This window comes from Carlito syrichta, unplaced genomic scaffold (assembly GCF_000164805.1).
Source record: "Carlito syrichta isolate Samal-C Ts95f unplaced genomic scaffold, Tarsius_syrichta-2.0.1 Scaffold303625, whole genome shotgun sequence".
Lineage (NCBI taxonomy): Eukaryota > Metazoa > Chordata > Mammalia > Primates > Tarsiidae > Carlito > Carlito syrichta.
The window spans coordinates 631,847-654,450 of record NW_007247721.1 but is presented as its reverse complement, the minus strand read 5'-3'; the positions used below and the strand labels follow the sequence as shown (position 1 = coordinate 654,450).

The 22,604-nt window shown below is 33.9% G+C and overlaps 1 protein-coding gene across 7 annotated transcripts in view; it reads left to right on the top strand.

The window, feature by feature from the left end:
• The window catches only part of ZNF638 (zinc finger protein 638), an 89,381-nt gene that overhangs the window by 27,145 nt on the left and 39,632 nt on the right, over positions 1-22,604 (top strand). For 4 of the 7 annotated variants that reach the window (XM_008058766.2, XM_008058765.2, XM_008058764.2 and 1 more), the window contains exons 4-12: positions 898-936; positions 1,698-2,002; positions 3,494-3,768; positions 5,643-5,789; positions 6,667-6,789; positions 9,149-9,207; positions 9,460-9,512; positions 18,219-18,269; positions 21,551-21,619. In XM_008058766.2, coding sequence (XP_008056957.1) covers positions 898-936; positions 1,698-2,002; positions 3,494-3,768; positions 5,643-5,789; positions 6,667-6,789; positions 9,149-9,207; positions 9,460-9,512; positions 18,219-18,269; positions 21,551-21,619 — 1,121 coding nt within the window. The remainder of the gene's footprint in view (positions 1-897; positions 937-1,697; positions 2,003-3,493; positions 3,769-5,642; positions 5,790-6,666; positions 6,790-9,148; positions 9,208-9,459; positions 9,513-18,218; positions 18,270-21,550; positions 21,620-22,604) is intronic. The other 3 variants (XM_021712718.1, XM_021712717.1, XM_021712716.1) reach the window with 2 other exon arrangements.

Genomic DNA, 22,604 nt, shown 5'->3' with positions numbered 1-22,604 from the left:
GGGCTACATCTGTGGCTTCCACATGCCTGATTTCAAAATATCTCAGCCTTCATCTTTTTTTCTAATTCCAGATATTCATTTACAGTTGTTCTAAAAACATTCCTATGTTATTCTCACTTCAGAAATTGTCATTGAGTCCCCATTGCCTTTTAATTGTGTATAAATTCATTATCTGCTTTCAAGGCTCATTGTAATTCGTCTCTACATGAGACAACCTTTCCAAATTTTCCCCTTTATAATTCCTTTTTATCATTTCCATGCTGTAACCACATCAGTTCCTATAATAGAACACCTGTGTTTTATCTCTAATCTTTGTTTTGTATTGCCATTTCATGAAATCTAACTTGATCCATGCATAGTGATATATAGATCTTTTTAAGGGTTACCTGAAAAGCTACCTTTTCTATGAATTCTCTCCTGATTCATCTCGCTGGATATATCTGTACAAGGACCACTTGGTACAAGTTAAGTGGTGATATTTATATTTTATTCTATGAGGTTCCACATAGAATGTGGTAAGAATGCTGTTCTCTGAAATTCTGTAGTAGGTGAACTGTCTTCTCCTTTTAACACTTACGTAAGCTTGTGTCTTGTACCTTTTCTGTGCCTCTTAACACTTTGTGCATGTATTGGCCATTTTACTTAAATATATTGTTAGGCCTTTAAATTATAGGTAATGTGTTTCCCTGATATACCTACTAGCATAGTACTTTGATTATTCATTGAATTAGATACTCATAATATTTTATTCCTCAAAGCGTGTTCATATTTTAATGTATTCATAGACCACTGTGTAAACTTAGGTTTTGAGGAGTACTGATATATTGTAGGTAAAGATTAATTGAACCTTATAGTCTTATTTAAAAAATTTATCAATATTGTTTATTCTCAAAATAGGTATCCTGATTGGAATCCTGAGATCCTCCCATCAAGAAGGTAATTTTTTTAAAATAGTGTATTATGAAAACTTGATTATCTTTTAATGGAAAACAGTTACTCTTTTAAAAAGATCTTCTTTTGAATTGTCTTCACATTTTTACTTTAAATGATGGGGAAATGCAAAAACCTCTATGAATCTTTCTTAACTTTTTCCAGTTAAAGCATGATACCCTCAAACTTCTATTTTCTTTCGTCTTCTCTGAAAATATTTTATTCTGATTTTATTTTTATTTTATATCTGTAGTATCTTCCATGCAAATGCTTTGAATGCTGGGAATAGTTTTATTAAGTTCTGTATCTCCTAGAGGTTCCTACTTAATTTATGTATATACTCATACATGCAAGTACAGGAGTTGAAGTATTTGTAGATGTCATACTGTTTTAAAGAAAAATTGTTGAAAAATACTTGTTTATGTAAATAATTTTCTAAATTCTTCATATACCTTATTTATTTTCAAACATAATCGAATATAATATTGGTACCAGAAAAGCTAAAAAAAATTGATGATGGTATTCTTCTATAAACTAGAAACAGAGACCCAGGCAATTGGAGGGCTGATCATATTGTGATTGTTTCTTATTTACCTACACAGCTGAATTGCATCATTAACAAACAGATTTTTATTTTAAGTAATACCTTTTATCAGAGTTGGCATTGCTAATATTCTGTTTTTAGGAAGGTACTTCTCTCATTTAATATAAATTAAATTTACATTAAATTACTAAATACTCCTTGTTTTTTTCCCTCTACTTTGTAGGAATGAAGGCAATAGAAAAGAAAATGAAACTCCAAGAAGGCGTTCTCATTCCCCCAGTCCTAGGCGTTCTAGGAGATCAAGCTCAAGTCACAGGTTTCATCGATCTCGAAGCCCAATGCGTTACATCTATAGACCAAGAAGTCGAAGTCCAAGAATTTGCCATCGTTTCATTTCTAGATACAGATCCAGATCCAGATCCAGATCCCATTCACCATATCGAATTAGAAACTCATTTAGAGGTAGCCCAAAATGCTATCGATCAGTTAGCCCTGAAAGGATAACAAGGAGATCAGTGAGATCAACAGGTACACTGATGGCTGTAAAATAATAAATCTGTTTATTTTGAGTAAATTTTTAAAAATTTTTTGTTTGAATTTTGAGAAGCAAAATATTCTAGTTTGTTAAATTTTGGAATTGCTACATGAAATCTGACAACTCACAGAGTAACTTTGTAACTGGTAACTTTGAGAAGTGTGGGCAAATGTATTTGTCTACCAACATTATATTTAAAAGCCAAGGATTTTAAAACATTAGTTTGACTTAATTGGCTATAGAATTCTATGAAGTCATCTAAAACTTTTTTGAAATTATTCATAATTAATATTTTAACTTGTCTTAATATTGATTTAATGATCTTTTCAGAAATAGTTCATATATATGTGTGTGTGTGTATGTGTGTGTGTATACATGCACACGTACTGTGCATACAAACATATTTCCCTCTACATTGAAAGAGACCATTGTTAATGTTTAGGAAGTATTGTGAACAGGTATCTTACTGTATTTAATATATTCTAAAAGACTAAATGCAAATGAAATACTTTTAAATATGTAAGGCAGTCTTTCTTAAGATGTAGTCCTAGCCGGGCTAAGTGGCTCAACCTGTAATCCCGCGCCTTTGGGAGGCTAAGGTGAGTGGATTGCCTGAGCCCGCAGGTTCGAGACCCGCCTGGGCAGCAAGACCTCATCTCTACAATAAATCAAAAAATCAGCCGGACGCGGTAACGCATGCCTGTAATTCCGGCTACTCGAAAGGCTGAGGTGGAAGGATCGCCGGAGCCCAGCAGGTCGAGGCTGCGGTGGCCGAGAGCAGCCACTGCACTCCAGTCTGGGTGACAGAGTGAGACTCCGACTCAAAAAAAAAAAAAAAGATGTAGTCCTAGTACTGGTTGCCATCCCCAAGATCTTTTTAGAGTTTTGTGGGGTCTTGCTTTTCCGTTTACATATCTGTGTGAAGCTGGATTTTTTAATGCTTTTAACCAAAACGGTATATCCAGCAGATTGGATGCAGAAGCAGTTTTGAGAATTTAGGTGTCTTTTAAGCCTAACAGTGAAATACTTGGGAAAATATATAATAAATATATAATAATGGTGCTACTCATCTCACTAATTATTTTTGGGAATTATAGTTTTTTTTAATAAAAATATTTGTTGATATGGAAGTTTATTATATGAGCTAATAAATGTTTTAAAAATTCTATTTAAATTTCTAATATGGTAAATATCAGTAAATGCAACACAAATAAAAACTCTTTGGGGTCCTCAGTAGGAGTGTAAAGCGATCCTGAATCACAACTTTGAGGGCCATTATAAAGGAAACCCACTGAATAAAGGAACTTGATGTAAAAGCTTTTTGAGTGAAAGTTAAAGACTGGAATTTTTTTTTTCATGTATATGCTCCGTTTTACTTGATAATAGCTCTATATGATAAATATAATTATTTTTTATAATGTCATGCAATGGTTCCTACTTTAAGTTAGTATCAATTGAAATCGTATTTTTTATATTTTTACTAGATAGAAAAAAAGCATTAGAAGATGTAGTACAACGATCTGGGCATGGAACAGAATTTAATAAACAGAAGCATCTTGAAGCAGTTGATAAAGGACACTCACCACAAAAACCTAAAACTGGCAGTGGAACAAAGCTGTCAGTTAAATCTGCAAGCTCTACAAAGAGTGATTCAAATTTAGAAGGACATTCTATTCGTTATAAATCAAAGAATCTTGAAGATGATACCTTACCAGAATGTAAACAGGTATCTGACAAAGCTGTTTCTCTACAACATAAGGTCAGTAATTCTTTAATTTATTAGTGCAAGTGTGCATACATTTGTTATTATGACAAATAGGAAACAAAGTTGTCTGAATTTTAATTCCATATTACTAGTAACTTTAAAATCATGACCTGTTAAATCCTTTTGATATAGAATATTTTATTGATTCCTCTTGGAAATATAATAAAAGTCCAGTAATTAAAAATCTTATAGCTTAGATGCCAGAGATTTGTCTTTTGATGTATCAAAAGAGAACATTTTGATGGTTTGGCATTTTGGCTAACCTTACAAGCAGATTTTAATGGTTTGGCATTTTTAGCTAGCCTCACAAGCAGGTCATTATGATGAATTTTGCTGTTTGATTGAGGAAGTGAATGTAATCACCAGCAACATTAATGAACTTTTGTAATCTTTGTTAGTAAACGGTAAGAGTGAGTCTCTACTGAGAATTGATCATTTTTATGTTAATTTATATTTTGTTTTGTTTTGTTTTATGAAAGCAGGATTTATTGAGAGGACAGAAAAGCTCCCACAATGGGAATGAGGGACTCAAAGGGGTTGCCCAGAAGTGATCATTTTAGATCTGTCTTATACTTTTTTTGGTACTGTTCTGAAGTCAAATACTCTGTTGTTCTGATTTATTGGTTCTGGTTTATTGGTATATTTCTGGTTCTGATTTATTGGTGTATTTTGACTATAACCTACTGGTTAACACTGAGGTACTGTTCTATTGTATATGTTTATTAAATTGTTATTAACGAATATAATTAAAACATCCTGAGACTATCATCAGAAAGACCTAATAGGCCCAATTTTCAGATGGTTATTGTATTTTAATATTAACCAGTCTTTAAGTGTTTTGATATGGTATGCATTGCTATCAACTTTGTCTAAATACATTAAAGACTTTCAACAACTACTGTACCCTGCCCCAGAGAGTTTACATTTAGAAGAACTTATGATAATCAACCAATAATTTCAGAATTTTGAAGAGCATTGGGAATAAATCTTGAGTATAGGGAAAATTTTGAAGAGGCTGAATTAGTCTTATATGGTAATATATAAAATTCTTTTAATTTTGCTTCAATGGTGGTAGCAATGGAAGTTTTAAAAAATTTTTTTTTAAAGAGATGAGGTCTTTCTGTGTCACCCAGGCTGGAATGCAGTGGTACAGTCATAGCTCACTGCAGTCTAGAACTCCTGAAATCAACCTATCTTCCCACCCCAGTCTCCCAAATAACTGAGACTATAAACATGTACCACCAAACTTTAAAATTTTTTTGGAGATGTGTGGGATCTTGCTATTTGCCCAGGCTGGGCTTGAACTCCTGACCACAGGCAATCCTCCTCCACCTCAGCCTCCCATTGTGCTGGGATTTCAGGCGTGAGCCACTGTGCCTGCCCCAGTTTTTAACATAGGTGGTAAATTTAATACTATAGTGTATTAAATTGTATACATTATAAATGAATCTTTTAAAATGCTATATCTATCTAGAGGTTGTTTGCAGCTTTTAGAATAGAGAGTGAACAAAGTGATTAATTTCAGCTTTACTACTTTGTGGGCCATGTAGATTCATATAGGACAATGCTCTTTAATGACCTTCGACCATTCTATAGGTCTTGTTACAAGATACTGTAAACAAAAAAGAATACCTAACTCATTAACCACTGCTGGGTTTAAAAATATAAATCATATTTCTTATAACATTTCTCTAGCATTTAAAAATTTTTTTAAATGTTAAAATTGTGATTTAAAAATTATGTTAACATTTAGGAGAGATCTTTTATAGCCCTAAGATTAGTGGTAAAATAAATTATTTAGGGAATTATGACTGTACTTTGTGGCTTAGTTTTTTTTTTTAAATTTTTTTTTTCACTCCAAAAAATAGCTTCGGAAAGACCAGCCTTTACATTGTGGTTCAGTTCTTCTCATATCTGAATTGCCAGAGGATAACTGTACCGAAGAAGATATTAGAAAAGTATTTCAACCATTTGGAAAAGTTAATGATGTCCTGATTGTTCCATATAGAAAGGAGGTGAGTCATTCAGTCTGTTCTAAAAATGTATACAGTCATTGTTTTAATTATGCTATAAACTGTTGTTGGCTCTTTTCACTGCTTGCACTACATATATAATTGTTCATTGAGAATTACATACTTTAAATGTTTGAATGTGAATGAACAAGTTTCTAAAATAATGTTTTATATTCTTTAGAATAAAAGTTGGCACCCTTTGTAAAGGGCTAGATAAATATTTTAGGCTTTCTGGGCCAGCTGTAAGATCCCAGCTACTGTACTCTGCCATTGTAATACAAAAACAGCTATAGATAATATGTAACTGAGCGAGCATGGCTATGTCCCAAAAAACTGTTTACAAAAATAGATGGCATGCTATAGTTTGCCAACCATTACTTTCGAAAACTAGTAAGGTTATACTAAAACAGATGATTTCCATTGTACAGTAAGTATTGTTTGCATGTGGGTTGCATTCCTATAGCTCACCTGGTAAAGTTAAGAACTATGAACAACCTTCGACTAAGCAGAATATAAAGTTGTGAGTTAAGACAGGGAATGTAGTGGTGTATTTGTTGCAAGAATGCTTTAAAATGAGGTCAGACTTAACCAATTCTGCCTTCGCTCCTATCAGTGAGCCCTGCCTTCCCATTTCTTCTCATTTCGTGAGCTGCCATAACTTTGTGTTCCTCTTCCTGTCTTAATATAGAAATTTATACGGTTATATGTCCATTTTATGTGTGACCATCCTTAATTGCACCTTAGCAAAATAAAGAGACAAAAGCAATCAGTACTTGTGGTAATTTCACTTTTATGTTCTGTAAGAAAGTATTAAGTCCGTTTTAAAATGCAGGACTTTTGGGTAGATTTTTGACTAAAAAAAGATTAAATTTCATTTTAGGCTTACTTGGAAATGGAATTTAAAGAGGCAATTACTGCAATCATGAAGTACATTGAAACAACACCTCTTCTGATAAAAGGAAAAAGTGTGAAAATATGTGTTCCAGGAAAGAAAAAAACACAGGTAAACTGGATTTAGGCCCTAAATGTTTTCTCATTGTTTATTATTTTAACTTCTTTGTTTTAAGTATGGCATATGTACAGAAATATGCATAAAACATCAATGTTAGCTCAATAAATTATATGTGTAAATTCAAATACACTGAAACTAAAAACTTAACACATGCATATATAGGACTACAAACAGTATTAAATGACAAGCAATGGACTGGGAGAAAACACTTAGCATATATTACACAAAAATAGCAAGCATCTGTGAAACTGGTATCTAGATCAAAAATAGAATATAGACAACATCCTAGAAACCCCTTGCTTATTTCTTCCCAATCCTTACAGCTTCCCTTCTGCCCACAAGTAATCCATACCTTGATTTCTAATGCCATAGTTGAGTTCTACCATATGATTTTATATGACAGAATCATAGATTGATTATTTATATATTCTTGGGGCTTCCTTAGATGTATCAATATGTATAAGTGTAGTCTTTCTATATCATTTTCTAAGCTTTCTTTGTATATTCATAGATAATATCAGTAAAATTATTTTAATTTAATTGTTTTACTTACTATAGAATGCCTACTTCATAGGGGTTCTGTAGCACACATTTCTCAAATAGTAACTTGATTTGGCAGTCGAACCATGTTAATATTTACAGATTTTCCTCACTCTTTTAAACTTCCCTATGATATTAATTTCTATAAATATACCAATTTTGCCAGTTTCTTACTGATTGATAAGTTTTTCTAGTTTCCCATTACTATCAACAGAACTTTAGTTAATTCCTTGTATGCCTTTCACAGGCCATTTCTTTGCATTTATGATGTTTTTTAAGGTAATATCTACCAACTGAATTGTTGGTTTGTACAGTTGTGAATAGGGTTTGTACAGTAGTAGATGATATCAGATTATTCACTAAGTGGCTGTAATAATTTACACCTTGGTAATTTATGAAGAGTATTGGTATTTCTATATTATTAACATCTTAATTTCCTCATTTAAAAAAATTCATTATGTAAAAAATGGTATCTAGTTTTAATTTGCATTTTTTTCTGATTATTAGTGAACTCATCTTTTTATGTAATAATTAGCTATGTTGTATCTACTAACTGTTTTAGTGAGTTTAGTGTGGTGGTAAATTGGACTAGGGTGCCTGATAGCAATTGACATGTTAAATGTCGCAGTGCTATAAGAAATCATGTTTTTTAAAGATATGGTAGTGCCCACTTATATTCAGTTACCCACAGTCAACTGTGGTTTCAAAATATAATTGGAAAATTCCAGAAATAAACAATTTATAAGTTTTAAATTGTGCCCTGTTCTCAGTAGCATGATGAAATCTCACCCCATCCAGCTCCGTCCTACCTCCCAGATGTGAATCATCCCTTTGTCTAGTATATCCACACTCTATATGCTACTTGGCTATTAGTAACTTAGTAGCCATCTTATCAAGTTAACTGTCTCCATCTTATAGTGCTTGTGTTCAGCTGACCCTTATTTTACTTAATAATAGCCCTAAGGTGCAAGTATAATGATGTTGGTGATTTGGAACATGTCAAAGAGAAGCCATAAAATGCTTTCTTTTTTTTAATAGGTGAAAATTATTGTCTTTTTTTTTTTTTTTTTTTTGCAGTTAACTTTTATAAGTGCAGAGTTGTTAGAACTTCAAAATTCTTGTGTTAATAAGGAAAGAAAAAAATTGTATGCTGATGTTGTTATGGTCTACAGTTTGATAAGATATTTTGAAAGATAGATCACATTCACTTAACTTTTATTAAAGTATATTATTATAATTGTTCTATTAGGAATTTTTAAAATGTGGTACACTTAAGGAATTTGTCATCTTTGCACCGGGGCCATGTTAATCTTCCCTGTATTCCAATTTTAGTATATGTGCTGCCAAAATGTGCAGTGTTCTATTTTATTATTACTTATTGTTGACCTCTTCCTACATCTAATTTACAAATTAAACTTTACCATAGCTATGTATGTACAGGAAAAGGCATAATATATATACAATTCAGTACTAGCCAGTTTCAGGCATCCACTGGAGAGCTTGGAATGTATCCCCTTTAGATGAGGGGGACTGCTGTAGGTAATAACAAGAAAATGTAGATGAACGGTAAAAGATGAGGTATGCTGTGTGATCACCAGTTGAAGAAACTTATGCTGTGTGATCACAAATTGAAGAAAATGTCTTCATCTGTAAATAGCAAAAGGTAGTAAGCATGTATACTTTAGAGTAGAAACATTTTAGGTTTTTTTGTTTTCGTTGAATTCTTTATGCTTTTCTATATTCTCTAAATTGCTTTTTATAATTGGGAGAAAACTAAATTTCTTTTGTTCAAAATATTTCTCCTTCATAGAACAAAGAGGTGAAGAAAAAGATTTCAGATTCAAAGAAAGTATTGGTATCTACTTTAAAGTAAGTAATTTTATGATTTCATATATGAGAATGAATGCATATGAATTGAATTTTCATTTGTTTCTTTTTTTAGAAATTGTAATTTTTAAAACTGCTTTTAAAATATATTGTCTCACCATAACTGCAGTTTAAATGGGACATTATCCCAGTTGAATTATTTTAATCTTTTTTAGATTTAAGCATAACATTTTTAGGATATTATAGAACTTAGAATTTCTAAGTTGTTGCTAAATTTTTTCTTCTTTTAAATAGAAAAGATACAGATGCTGCAAAGGCTGTTGAAACTGCTACTTCAACTTCTACTAGTAAGTTGTTACTTTTAATACTCCTCCAAATGTCTTGTTAGTTTACTAGAAGCTTCTTGTAAGATTATGCTAGGAAGACACTATTGTGCTTCAATGGAAGGGACTCAAACTGCATTCTTTAATTGGCTCCTATATTAAGCAGGTGGTTAATATTTAGTACTATATAATTACAGAATACAGAATTTCTTCTGGAGTAAATAAAATGACTCTAAGATAGGAATGTATATAAAATTCCTATCATAGTTCCACAGTTAATAGCTGTTTTTTACATGTTTAGGTTAGTTTTGCAATACCTCCTTCTATACCCTCCCAGTAAGCCCACAAGACAAAACATAAAGAAAGGTATGTTAAGATTGCAGTCTGGTCCTTTTTGATTTTGAAAGTCAGCTCAGAGCCAAAAAGTAAATTATAAAAGACTAGTCGAAAATAGATATTATCACACTCGTGCTAAAAACCATTTCTTCATACTTTGGAAAACACTTTTGGTCTTTCTTAGGGATCTAGCTAAATTAATTTTGTATACAATTTTAATAAACCAGGTTATCTTTTTTCTCAATTCATATAGGACTAGAAAGGTGGAGAGAAGAAGTTGCTGCCAAAACATATGCTCGAGACTAGTACTAGTGAGAATAAGCAGCTTGATAGTAAAGGTCGACATAGAAAAGCTAAAATAAAGCAGACATAAAATGTAATCAAAAAGTTAAATTGTGTTTTGAATGTTCTGTTTTGGGGAGGCAGGTATATACTGTGTTTTGGATTTCTGTTTGGAATGAGATAAGAGTTTAGACACTAAATTCTGTTAATCAGATGAAAACTGAATTGTATAGAATATCTCATTTCCCCATAATGTTTAGTTGGATAGAGTACAGAAGTACTGAAAGTTAGTGGAGACACTGTGGGTGGCTTCTGGAATGCATTATATTTTGAATAAGATTTTAAATTAGGTGATATATATGAACAAATATATAGAGGCAGAAAGAAGATTACTTATGTAGGGAAATGTTATAATAAAGGTGACAAAATTAAAGGATCATTCTATAGAAAGCCTTGTAGGGTCATGCTGGGAAGTTTTTTTAAATTTGTTTTGGTTTTTGTTGGAGTCAGAGTCTCACTCTGTCACCCAGACTGCAGTGCAGTGGCATGATCACAACTCACCATAGCCTTGAATTCCTGGGCTCAAGCAGTCTTCCCTCTTTGGCCTTAAGTAGCTGGAAGTATAGGTGCATGCCACCACACCCAACTAATTTTTAAAATATTTTCGTAGGCTGTGAGATCTTACTATGTTTCCTAGGTTGGTCTCAAACTCCTGGCCTCCCGAAGTGCTCAGATTACAGGTGTGAGCCACCATGTCTGGTGGAAGGTTTTAAATTTAACCTCATAAATAGCATTTCTCAAAATGTATTGTGTGAAAAAATTATTCATGGAAGATATTTTGGATAAGATAAAATTGGCTATGTGGGTTATAGCGACTTTTTTCTTCGTTTGAAAAAATAACCCACAAAACAGTTTGATTTCATGAAGTCCTGCAGGAAAGAGAACTTATAGCTTTGTTTAATCTGTTGTTTCCTAAGCTTAACTAAAGTATATTCCATTTTTTTCTGCATAAAACCTAGTAATAATTGGTGCAGACTCTGGGAAATGACTGTAGGGAGTAAGGAACCACTCACTATTGTTTGAGATTCTCATATAGACTGAATACATTGGAGAGATTGAAAGTGCCATTGAGAAAACACAATTGGGAGTCACTTTGGGATAATTAGGATTTGGTGTGAAAAGGTAAATTTTAATTGTGTGGAAGGGTAAAATTTGCATTTTATTATATAGAATTTTGTAGTGAGTAAGAGAAAATAAATTTTTTAAATAATTTTTTAAAGTCTCAAGGTTTCTGCAGGCTGGATGGATTTTATTAAAAGAGTGTGATAACATTGTTACAACTGGAAAACATAGACATTGTGGTTCCTTTGAATTTGGTAAAAATCATGACCTTAGATTTTAATGCCGATTTCAGTTATCAAACAGTATTTACTAAAGATGTTCATTAGTCAGCCAATTGCATGGCATTGAAAGTGGGATACTTGGGATTTTTCTTTTTTTTGAGTCGAAGTCTCTCTCTCTGTTGCCTAGGCTGGAGTACAGTGACATGATCACGGCTACTGCAACCTTAACCTGCTGGGCTCAGTCCTTCCAGATAGCTGGGACTACAGGCATGCACCACCAATACCTGGCCAGCTTTTTGATTTGTTATAGAGACGAGGTCTTGCCAGGTTGCCTAGGCTGGTCTGGAACCCTGCATTCAGGCAATCCTCTTGCCTCTGCCTCCCAAAGTGCTGGGATCACAGGCATGAACCACTGGTCCTGGGCTACTTGGGAAATTTTTAAAATTTAAGGTCTAAATTTTGGGAATGGTTCTAACATAGTAAAAGTAATAAGTACTTCCTCCTCTCTAAAATAAATGTAGAAACAAGGAGGATCTTGTAAATAAGACTGAGAAAGTATTCAGTGAGAAAGATAAAAGTGTACAATATTTTTTTGAGATCAGCTCAGATTGAAGAGTGATAGAAAAGTTAATTAGGGCAGTTCTATAGGTAATTTTGGTTATAAGCAAAAACCAAAAAGGATGAGTTAAGTACAAGAAGGAAGCAAAACCATAATCTGATCATAAAGGGAAACTGTAGAGGTCTTAACCAGTACTAATTAGAAAGAAAATTGCTTATTGGGTATCTACTATGTGTTCATCATGATAGGAGGCACCGTGTAGATGCTTAGGATATACCAGTGGACCAAATGGACATTGCTGTCCCCAAGTAATTTACATTTTCCTTGTTAATAGATGATAAATATTACATAATAAAGTGAATATTAAATAATATGTGTTTTAGAAAGTGAGATGTTCTTTGACAAAAAGAAAAAGCAGAGCCAGAGTAAAGGCGATTCAAGGTTAGTTTGATTTAGACTTAGAATTTAGCATGTAGACTAGAGTAATAATGACTTAATAAGTTGAAGAGCCTACTAACACAGTTTTTGATGGAAGAGAACAAACAAGGGGGAAACCTCACATTGAGAGTCTGTCTTGAATTATGCTATTTTTACTGGACATGTAGTATATTTATTACCTCATTTAATCTTTCAGAACATCCTGTGAGTTATACTTAATACTTCTCTCATTTTATAGATGAGGGAATAGGTTCAGAAAGGTTAAACAGTTTTATTAAAGATCACATGGAAGAGTTAGAAATCTTGCTCAAAACTTTTCGCATATTCCAAAGCCTTTTGCATATACGAAACTACCCCTCTAAGAAAGAAAGCTTGTCCTTAATCTCCTTTGAGTGCTGTTTTTCTTCTATCTTCTATTTATATATATATATATATATATATATATATATCTTCCATTAATAGAAAAGAAGGTGTAAGTCTGTTCCTGTTCTCATCACACTTTTCTTCCTGGGTGATTTCTTTCCATTTCGTTAAGGATATCTCCTACATATAAATAAACCTGTATACCTTCAAGTTCACTCCTCTCATTTTCTTACATCATTTAACAATCACTGCAAGTTATCCAGTGTAGATACTCATGAGTATTCCTTAACTTCATCTTCTCTTTTCTTTTCTTTTTTTTTTTATAATCAGTATTTTTTATTTTGATATTGTGGGGTACAGTTAAGGGTTAGGTATACAAATATGCTTCGTTCAGGCACCCTTGTTGATAAGAGGTGTCTCCCCATCCCCAGACAGATATTGACTACCGTTAATCCCATCTCCCTTCCCCTCCCCGCCATGGTTTCCCTTCATCTTCTCTTTTCTTCTGTTCCACACAATTCAGATTTAAAGTAACATCCTGCCTCTTTTTATCCAGTCAGTGACTGTTTCATATTAGTTCTGTCTTGAATCTACTTTAGCTTTGCTCCATCTTGCCTGTAACTCTTAATTCAGACCTCATCCTCAACATTTGAACTTTTAAATATAGCCTCCTGACTGGTGTTTTTTTGTTCCATTCTTTTTTCCAGTATTCATTCACGTTGTTGCCCTGAGGTCTCTGATGCATATCCAAGGTCAGGCACAGTGGCTCCTATAATCCCAGTACTTTGGGAGGCTGAGGTGGAAGGATTGCTTGAGGCCAGAAGTTCAAGTCCAGCTCAACCACTCCCTCCCCTCCATCACTACAAAAAATTTTTTTAAATGTGCCAGTTGTAGTGGCACGTGCCTGTAGTCCTTGCTACTTTGAAGGCTGAGGTAGGGGCTTGCTTGAGCACAGGAGGTTGAGGCTGCAGTGAGCTATGACCGCCCCACTGCACTTTAGCCTGGACAATAAAGTGAGACCTTTTCTCTAAAAGAAAGTCTTAAAAGGCAAATCTGATCATCCGACTCCTAGGGACCCATAAAGTCCAGTCTCTTCAGATTTGCATAAATTACCCCTTGCCCTTTGACTCCAGATTACTTTTTCAACTTCTTGACGCTCAGCTGTGTATTTTTCAGTTATGTCATGTTATTTCAGTTCCTCAGTGTTTAATTTTGCTATTTGCGTGAAATTGTTTTCTCATTTTCAGTTAAATTAGTAAATACTTAAGTACCTACTTGATAGGTACAAAACGAGGTACTGAAGATACAAAGGCAGTCAAGATTCCTTTGGGTGGGAGGAAATTCTGGTTTATCCTTTAAGACCCATCTCTGGTGAAGCTCCATGATACGGTCCCTGATTCTCTTAGGCGGTTAAAAACGCCATCTCACTTCTAGTAATTTGTACACTACATTATTTAGGATTAATAGTTAATAAGTCTATCTCCTTGGCTGGTTAAGGTAATATTTGTAGTTTTATTTTTGTATCCTTTAATATCTAGTGCAGTGTAAGGGTTTAATGAATAAATTTACAGGAGAAAGAATACAGGTATATTGTATGAATGTTATAATTGTGAATCAGTAGAAAAGCATATACTGCCCAAACTCTTCTGGTTTGTTATCCTTCATTGAATTATTTTATTTCTGTAATATTTTATGACTTTTCTCTTTAAAAAAAAAAATACCTTTTTCTTTCTGCCTTTTCAATTCCCAGTTGAAAAAAAGTAATAAATGTTTATTGTCAAAAGTTCCACAGTGGCTCACATGTATAATTCCAGCACTTTGGGAGACTGAGGTGAGAGGGTTGCCTGAGCCCATGGGTTTGAGACCAGCCTGGGCAACTTGGCGAGACCTCATCTCTACAATAAATTTTTTTAAAAATTAGCCGGACGTGGTGGTGTGTGCTTGTAGTTCTGGCTACTTGGAAGACTGAGGCGAAAGGATCACCTGAGCCCAGCAGGTCAAGATTGCAGTGGCCATGAGCATACCACTGCATTCCAGCCTGGGTGACAGTGAGACTCTAACTCAAAACAAAAATTCCAGTAGTTCAGAAGATGTTTATAAAAGGGTTTAACAACATCCAGAGATCACCTCTTGTTTGTTGGCCATTTATTTTACCTTTAAAAGCACTTTGTTCAAACAGTGAGCATGTGAGTTCAACCAAGTCATTAGAGAAGCAGTAACTCCAGTTCTATTTCAGCTATTCTGTGACATTCAGAGGATAGGAAACTTCCTTTAAAAAGAGGAATGGAAAGAAAGGAAACAGAAAAAACAGGCTAATACTGATAGCAAACACTGACAAGGATACTACACACCTATCAGAATGCCTGAAATAAAAAATAATGATAGCACCAAATGCTAGTGAGGATGTGGAGAAACTCATAATGATGCTCATGAGAATGTAAAATGGTATAGCCATCCTGGAAAAGAGTATGACAGTTTCTTAACAAAACTAAACATGGACTTACCTTATAACCTAGCACTTGCACTCTTGGACATTTATCCCAGAGAAATGAATACTCAGGTTCATGCAGAAGTCTATACACAAATACTTATAACTACTTTATTCACAGTAACCCAAAGCTGGAAACAATCCAGTGTTCTTCAGTGGATAAATGGTTAAACAAATTGTGGTGTATCCATAGCATGAAATGTTACTTGACAATAAAATAGAACAAACTATTGATAGATGCAACAGCTTGGATGGATTGTGGAGGAATTATGCTGAGTGAAAAAAAAAATACATCTCTAACTTGATGTTACAAAATTTCATTTATATCCCATTATTGAAATAATGAAATTATAGAGCTAGAGAACAGATGCGTGGTTGTCGGGAGTTGGGGGGAAGGGAGATGACTGTTCTGTAAATGGGTTTTAGAAGAGATGCTTATGAAGGAACTGTCATGTGTCTCAACTGGTTATAGTCACACTAATCTGCACATACGATAAAATTACAGAATTAAATATACATGTAAAACTAGTAAAATCTATGTGTTGGTAGATTGTATCAGTGTCAGTTTTTTGTTTGTGATATTGTACTATAGTTATGCAAAATCTTACCATTGGGGGAAATTGAAGGGTATATGGGATCTCTTCCTGTAATTTCTTACAACTTTATGTGAATTTACAATGATCTCAAAATTAAAAGTTTAAAAAAAGTTATTAAATGCTGACAAGCTTTCATAATAAAAATATAGAACAATTTCACTTAGGAATATTAATTTTACATTTTAAAGTTTTAGCATATAATGTCTGGAAGCACTTTAAATGAATGTACTATGTACAAGAGAGGGTCATATTGGAAATATAAAGATGGTTTAAAGTGAGAAAATCAGTTAATTGAATTTACCGTATTAAAAAAGAACATAAGATTCATAAATATCAAAAAGGATATTTGGTAAAGTTCAACATCCTTTTCTAGCATTCAGAAAATACTTCTTAAAGTAGACAACTTTTTTCTTAAATATGAAAGTATATTTGTGTATGTGCACTTTTACTTATGCATATGCATACACACACAACTACCAAAAGTAGACGCATTCCCATTAAGGCTGCGAACTAAACAGGGAATGTTCATCACCTCTGTGAATTAACATGAATATTTTTCTAAAATTAATAACCACTAGCCAGTGCAGTAAGTCATGAGCCATGCAAATTGGAAAGTAGGATACATTATTATTTGCAAATATAATTGTATGATGGAAAACTCAAGAGAATCAATTATAAAATGCAATTATAATTAGCCATAATTCTCTGAAGTTATTATATAATATTTAGTTGCTTTATTGTATATGAATAGCAGCCACCTAAGGTAATCTAATAAAGTGTTTCATTTACAATAATAAAAATGGTAAAAGATAGGATAAGAACTGAAATACTATTAAAAGGCAAAAAATAAAGCTTAAATGAGTAAATGACGTTCTTGTACAACAAGTCTCATCATTGTAAAATGCTTTTTGTTCTCAATGCATAAGTATTATGAACCTAACGAAAATGTCAGTAAGTTTTTTTAATGATGTGAGCTGATGCTACATTTATATAATTAACAGATGAATAGGCAGGAAAATTCTGCAAAGGAAGAACAATTAGAACAGACTATCTCCAACAGATATTAAAGTATATTAAAAAGTTAAAAGATTTAGAACAGTTTCATATAGTTACATAGAGAAAAGGTCACTAGGACAGAAGAGGGTCCAGAGATATTTTCCAAAACATATGCAACATCAGGAAGTTATTATGTTACTTCATATTAGTGGGGTAAAGATCAGTTATTCATTAAATTGATTGGCCATTTTGTTTACTTTCGATAAAAATAAAGCAGTTACAGCAAAATAAATTTCAGTTGAATCAAAGGTTTAATATGACACATAAATGGTACCAATATGTTTTGTTTTATTTTATTTTTATTTTTATTTTTTGAGTTGGAGTCTCACTCTGTCACCCAGACTGGAGTGCAGCGGCCGCTCCTGGCCACCACACCCTCAGCCTGCTGGGCTCCAGTGAGCCTTCTGCCTCAGCCTTCCAAGTAGCTGGAACTACAGGCGTGCACTACCATGCCCGGCTAATTTTTTGTAAAGATGAGGTCTCACCAAGTTGCCCAGGCGGGTCTCGAACCTGCGGGCTCAGGCAGTCCACTCAGCTCAGCTTCCCAAAGGTGTGGGATTACAGGCTGAGCCACCGAGCCTGGCTCCGATATATTTTAAATGTGAAGAATTTTTTTTAAGTTTTACAATGTAAAATCCTTCCCAATTCAGAAGATATTTGAGTACATAAAAAGTATTTTTGTGTAGTTTACATAACTTTAAAAAATTGTTAACCTATGTAATGAAGAGTAATATTTTTAATATGTAAAGATCTCTAACAAACAAGAAAACCTCAATAACCCAAAAGATAAATTGAAAAATAATATAAATAGGTAGATTGTAGAGAAAGAAGCAGAGACGACATTTAAACATGTGAAGATTGATACAACCTTACTCATAATTAAACAAAAATTTAATCATGCCAGTTTTAATTTCACATTGGAAAGATTGATATTTTCTGTTACCAAGGTAGGTTTTTGTCTTGGTATGCTTTGTGTGTATGGAAGTGGGAAAGCCTCACTCTCATCTCCTGTTGATGGGCATATTAATTGATACAGCCTTTCTGAAAGAGAGTTGAATGTCAATTGTTAAGATTTCAATCTGTGTGCTTTTTGACACATTAAATTCGTGTCTAAGGATTGGTCCACTAATAATTCCATGGACATACAAAGATGAGTATAAGGATAGTTCTTGCTGGATGCTTTCAAAATTATTGATAGGTCAGCCCTTAACTAAACCTAAATGATGTTATTTGTAATGTATTATTGAAATATTTTTCTTGTTATTTTAGCCAAAACTGCTCAAGCCAAGCCATCTGCAGCCAAAGTAAACAAATCTGCAGGTAGGTTTTTTATTAGAATTCTAGACATATTGGTTAACTTTAAAAAGTATTCAGCAGTAATCTTAGATTTCATATGACATAGTGAGGTTTTTTTGTTTTTTGTTTTGAGTCGGAATTTCACTCTGTTGCCCAGGCCTGGGGTGCAGTGGCATGATTTTGCAACTCACCTTAACCTTGACCTCCTGGATTCAGGCAATTCTTCTGCCTCAGCCACCTGAGTAGCTGGGACTCCAGGTGTGTACCATCAAACCCAGCTAATTTTTTTTTTCTTTTTTTTTTTTTTTTGTAGAAATAAGGTCTCGCCATGTTGTCTAGGCTGATCTCAAACTCCTGGGCTCAAGTAATCCTCCCACCTCAGCCTCCTAAATTTAGTCTGTATTGAATGTATAGTAATCTTTGAGATTTATAGTTATCTAACATTTCTCATTGTGAAATGAGATTTAGTAGATAATGCTCTTATAAAGTAATTAGCAGAATGAGATAATTTAACTGGAGAAAGTGTTTCTCATGATGAATATCAGATACTGCCCTCCTCCTCTTTTACTGAGGTTTCTCTCTGTTTACTTTCTTCTACACAATAGTCCAGATGACAAGCATGGTCCCTTTGTAGATTTTTTGAGCTGTAGTACGTTAAGTAATTACTGATTTTTTTTTCCTCTTTGCCTTGGCATAATCCTTTCTACTTTGCTCTCATTTCTGCTAAATACTAGTCAGTTCAGCAACATCTTTTTTTTTTTTTTTTGAGTTGGAGTCTCACTCTGTTGCCCAGGCTGGAGTGCAGTAGCATGCTCACGGCTACAGCAGCTTTGACCTGCTGGTGTCAGGCGATCCTTCCGCCTCAGCCTTCCAAGTAGCTGGAACTACAGGTGTGTGCCACCACACCCAGCTAGCTTTTTTATTTATTGTAGAGATGAGGTCTTACCAAGTTACCCAGGCTGGTCTTGAACCCCTGGGCTTAGGCAGTCCTCTCACCTCAGCGTCCCAAAGGGCTGGAATTATAGGTGTGAGCCACTGTGCCCAGCCGGCAGCATCATCTTTAAAAAGATGATGGATAGAGATCAGTGTATTAAATTGTCTTCCATATCATGTAAAAAAGGAAAAGAAGCAGCCTTGAACTGGCAAATTCCATTGTTAGTGGCAGGCAGATTCAGAATTTTCAAATAGTTTCTTAGAAGCAGTAATTTGGGTGGGTTGTGGGGTGGCTAGAAAACTTATCTTGCATTTATTTAGCAAACACTTTGTTTGATATTTCTTCTCTAGGAAGTGAATGGGAATCAGTGGAGGTTTGGTGGACTAATACTCTAGTTTACTGCAGTGTGGCAAAACCTGTGAAGAACTGACTAGTTGGATGACAGGCTATAAGAATTGATGTTGCTCTTTTTGAACAAAGATTGTGGTCTGTCTTGAATGTAAAGGGTAGATTTGTAAATGTTTTGATGTCAAATTTTGGGGGGGTATGATATTATTTTCAAAAGTATGATTTATTCTAACAAGGTTCCTATTAGTTGTGGCTATCACCACCCTTGTGTATATATGTATGAGGAAATTTGTTAGTGCCCTAAGGTTTCTCAATTTCACCTGGAATTCAGTTTAATCTACTGATCCTAGGCTTTTTCTTATACTGTCTCTCTAGTTGTTAAAAGTCCTAATTTTCAGAGCTAATTCTCCTGTTGCTTTCTGAATGGAAAGAATTTTGGCTCTCTGGAGATCTTTTCTGCAACACTTTGATGATCACAGTCTTTATAAATAGCACCATTCTAGAAAATAAGCAATAGTAATAGATGTGCAGGTACAAAGAATGGTCAGAGCAATTCAGATAGTGCTGTACATCAAGGAAACACTGGGAATGAGTCAAAGCAATCTTTATGTGGCTTAACCATGATACAGATGTTCCCGAATACTCTTTAGTCAACTGGGAGTCAAGAAAGCATTGGTTGACAGGTTCTAGGTTCACCTCCTTTTGTAGCTGTTAAAATCATGGGGTTGTTTTTATGTCCTAGTAATTACTAATTTTGCTTCCAGTTTTCCACACATTTAGAGGTTTATTTAACTGCCTGAATGCTATTTTTAAGTATCGTTTGAGTAACCCTTAATCAAAATGGAAACACTAGTGTTTGCGGTTTGGAATTTTTTTCATATTAAAAAAAATGTTTTTCCAGTAACATAGAAACATTTACTTTTATTATTAAACATTATATACTGCACATAATTTTATGTGCTAGACTTGTATAGAACTGGAGTGCAAGCCCAGGCATGGCGGCTCATGCCTGTAATCCCAGCACTTTGGAAGACTGAGCCGGGAGAGTTGCTTGAGCCCAGGAGTTCAAGACCAAGCTGGGCAACATAGCAAGACCCAGTCTCTATTAAAAAAACAAAAAACTAGCAATGCAGTAGGTTTTACACTAGCACTAGCATCACTACAAACTCTATGATGTCACTTGGCAGTAGGAATTTTCAGCTCTTTTTTATATTACATATCATCCCATCGTTGCCCAAAACAGTGTACAGTACAAGACAGTTCTTGGCTTTTTTTGTTGTTGTTCTGTTCTGTTTTTTAGATTTTGAAATACATGTATATACATAATGAGATCTCTTGGGAATAGAAGCCAAGACTACACGTGAAATTCATTTATGTTTCAAATAAACCTTATATATATAGCCTGAAGGTAGTTTTATACAATATTTAAAATAATTTTGTATATGCATTAAAGTTCATGTTAAATACTTTCCACTTGGAATTTTCCACTTGGTGTCATGTTGGTGCTTAAGGTTTCAGATTTTGGAACATTTCAGATTTTTGAATTAAGGATGTTTATCCTATCCCGCAGCAGGGAGATGAATTCTTATTTCAGTATCTTTCTCTTCCTGAAGAAATTATTATTTCTAGATTTGGAAAATGGCCTATGCCCCCAAGGATGATAGCATTTTTTAATTTGAATAAAAGATAGTCTATTGTGTGCTGAGGCTGATCTTTGTGCTATTTGCAAATTGTGAGGAGAATTGTTGCCCATATTGCATATTGCAAGTGACTTTAATATATCTTAAAGCATTTGTTTACATATTAACAATCTAAATGTGAACTTTTCTTGTCTTTTTTTATGTTTGCATACTAATATGGAGCTTGATACACAGTTCATAGGTGTTCAGTATTAACATTTACTAAATGAAAAACATATATATATAGTCTGTTTTTCTTAAATTCTTTTTCTGTGTGGTTTTTTTGAGGGGGTTTTCAATGCTAGTTAAGTAAACCGGTGTTGACTGCAGCTTTTGTGATCTAGGGAAATCAAGTTCTGTAAAATCTGTGGTAACGGTTGCTGCTAAAGGTAATAAAGCTTCAATCAAAACAGGTATGATTATTGGGGAGGAGAGATTTTGCTAAGTTTGTTCTACATTGCCTTACAGGATATAATAAATAAAATATAAAAAGCAAATTTAAAATTTGTATAATAATGTTTAGCGTCTAATAACATCTTGAAGAATTTAGTGAATATTTCTTTGATATTTAAAAGCCAACTCATATAGGAATTTTATTTGTTGGCTCTTTGGTCTTTGACAGTATCTGCCATTGTAGATACATTTTTTTGCATGTATATAATCACAGCTGTATTTTATATATATAATAATACAGTTATATTGCTATATAACTATATACAGCGAACTATATATACATATATTTAATTATATACATATACAGTGATATATATATACACAAACACATATATAGCTATATAACTATGCATTTTTGACACTTTTATAATCACAGGCTTCTGTCATTTCCCCCCATTAATGGTTTAATCTTTGTGTTACTCCTTTTTTAGAGCTGTCACTTCTTATTTCCTTCCCCAACTTGTATAATTCCTCTGAAGTTTGTTACTTGTAGGAAGATAAATCTTTTTCATGTTAAGAGAATGCTTCCCTGTAATTCGCGCCTTTGGGAGGCTGAGGTGAGTGGATTGCCTGAGCCCGCGGGTTCGAGACCCGCCTGGGCAGGCGAGACCTCATCTCTACAATAAATCAAAAAATTAGCCGGGCGTGGTAGCGTGCGCCTGTAATTCTGGCTACTCGGAAGGCTGAGGCGGAAGGATCACCGGAGCCCAGCAGGTCGAGGCTGCAGAGGCCGGGAGCAGCCACTGCACTCCAGTCTGGGCGACAGAGTGAGACTCCAACTCAAAAAAAAAAAAGAGAATGCTCCCCCCATAAAGAAATGGAATAATTATAAAATATTTAAAATAAACGTAGCACATTGGAACTAACATGATAGTTTTAGTAACATCTTTTCCAGTAGACTACTTTCAATGGATCTTTGCAGAAATTACAAAATAGGATTTTTTT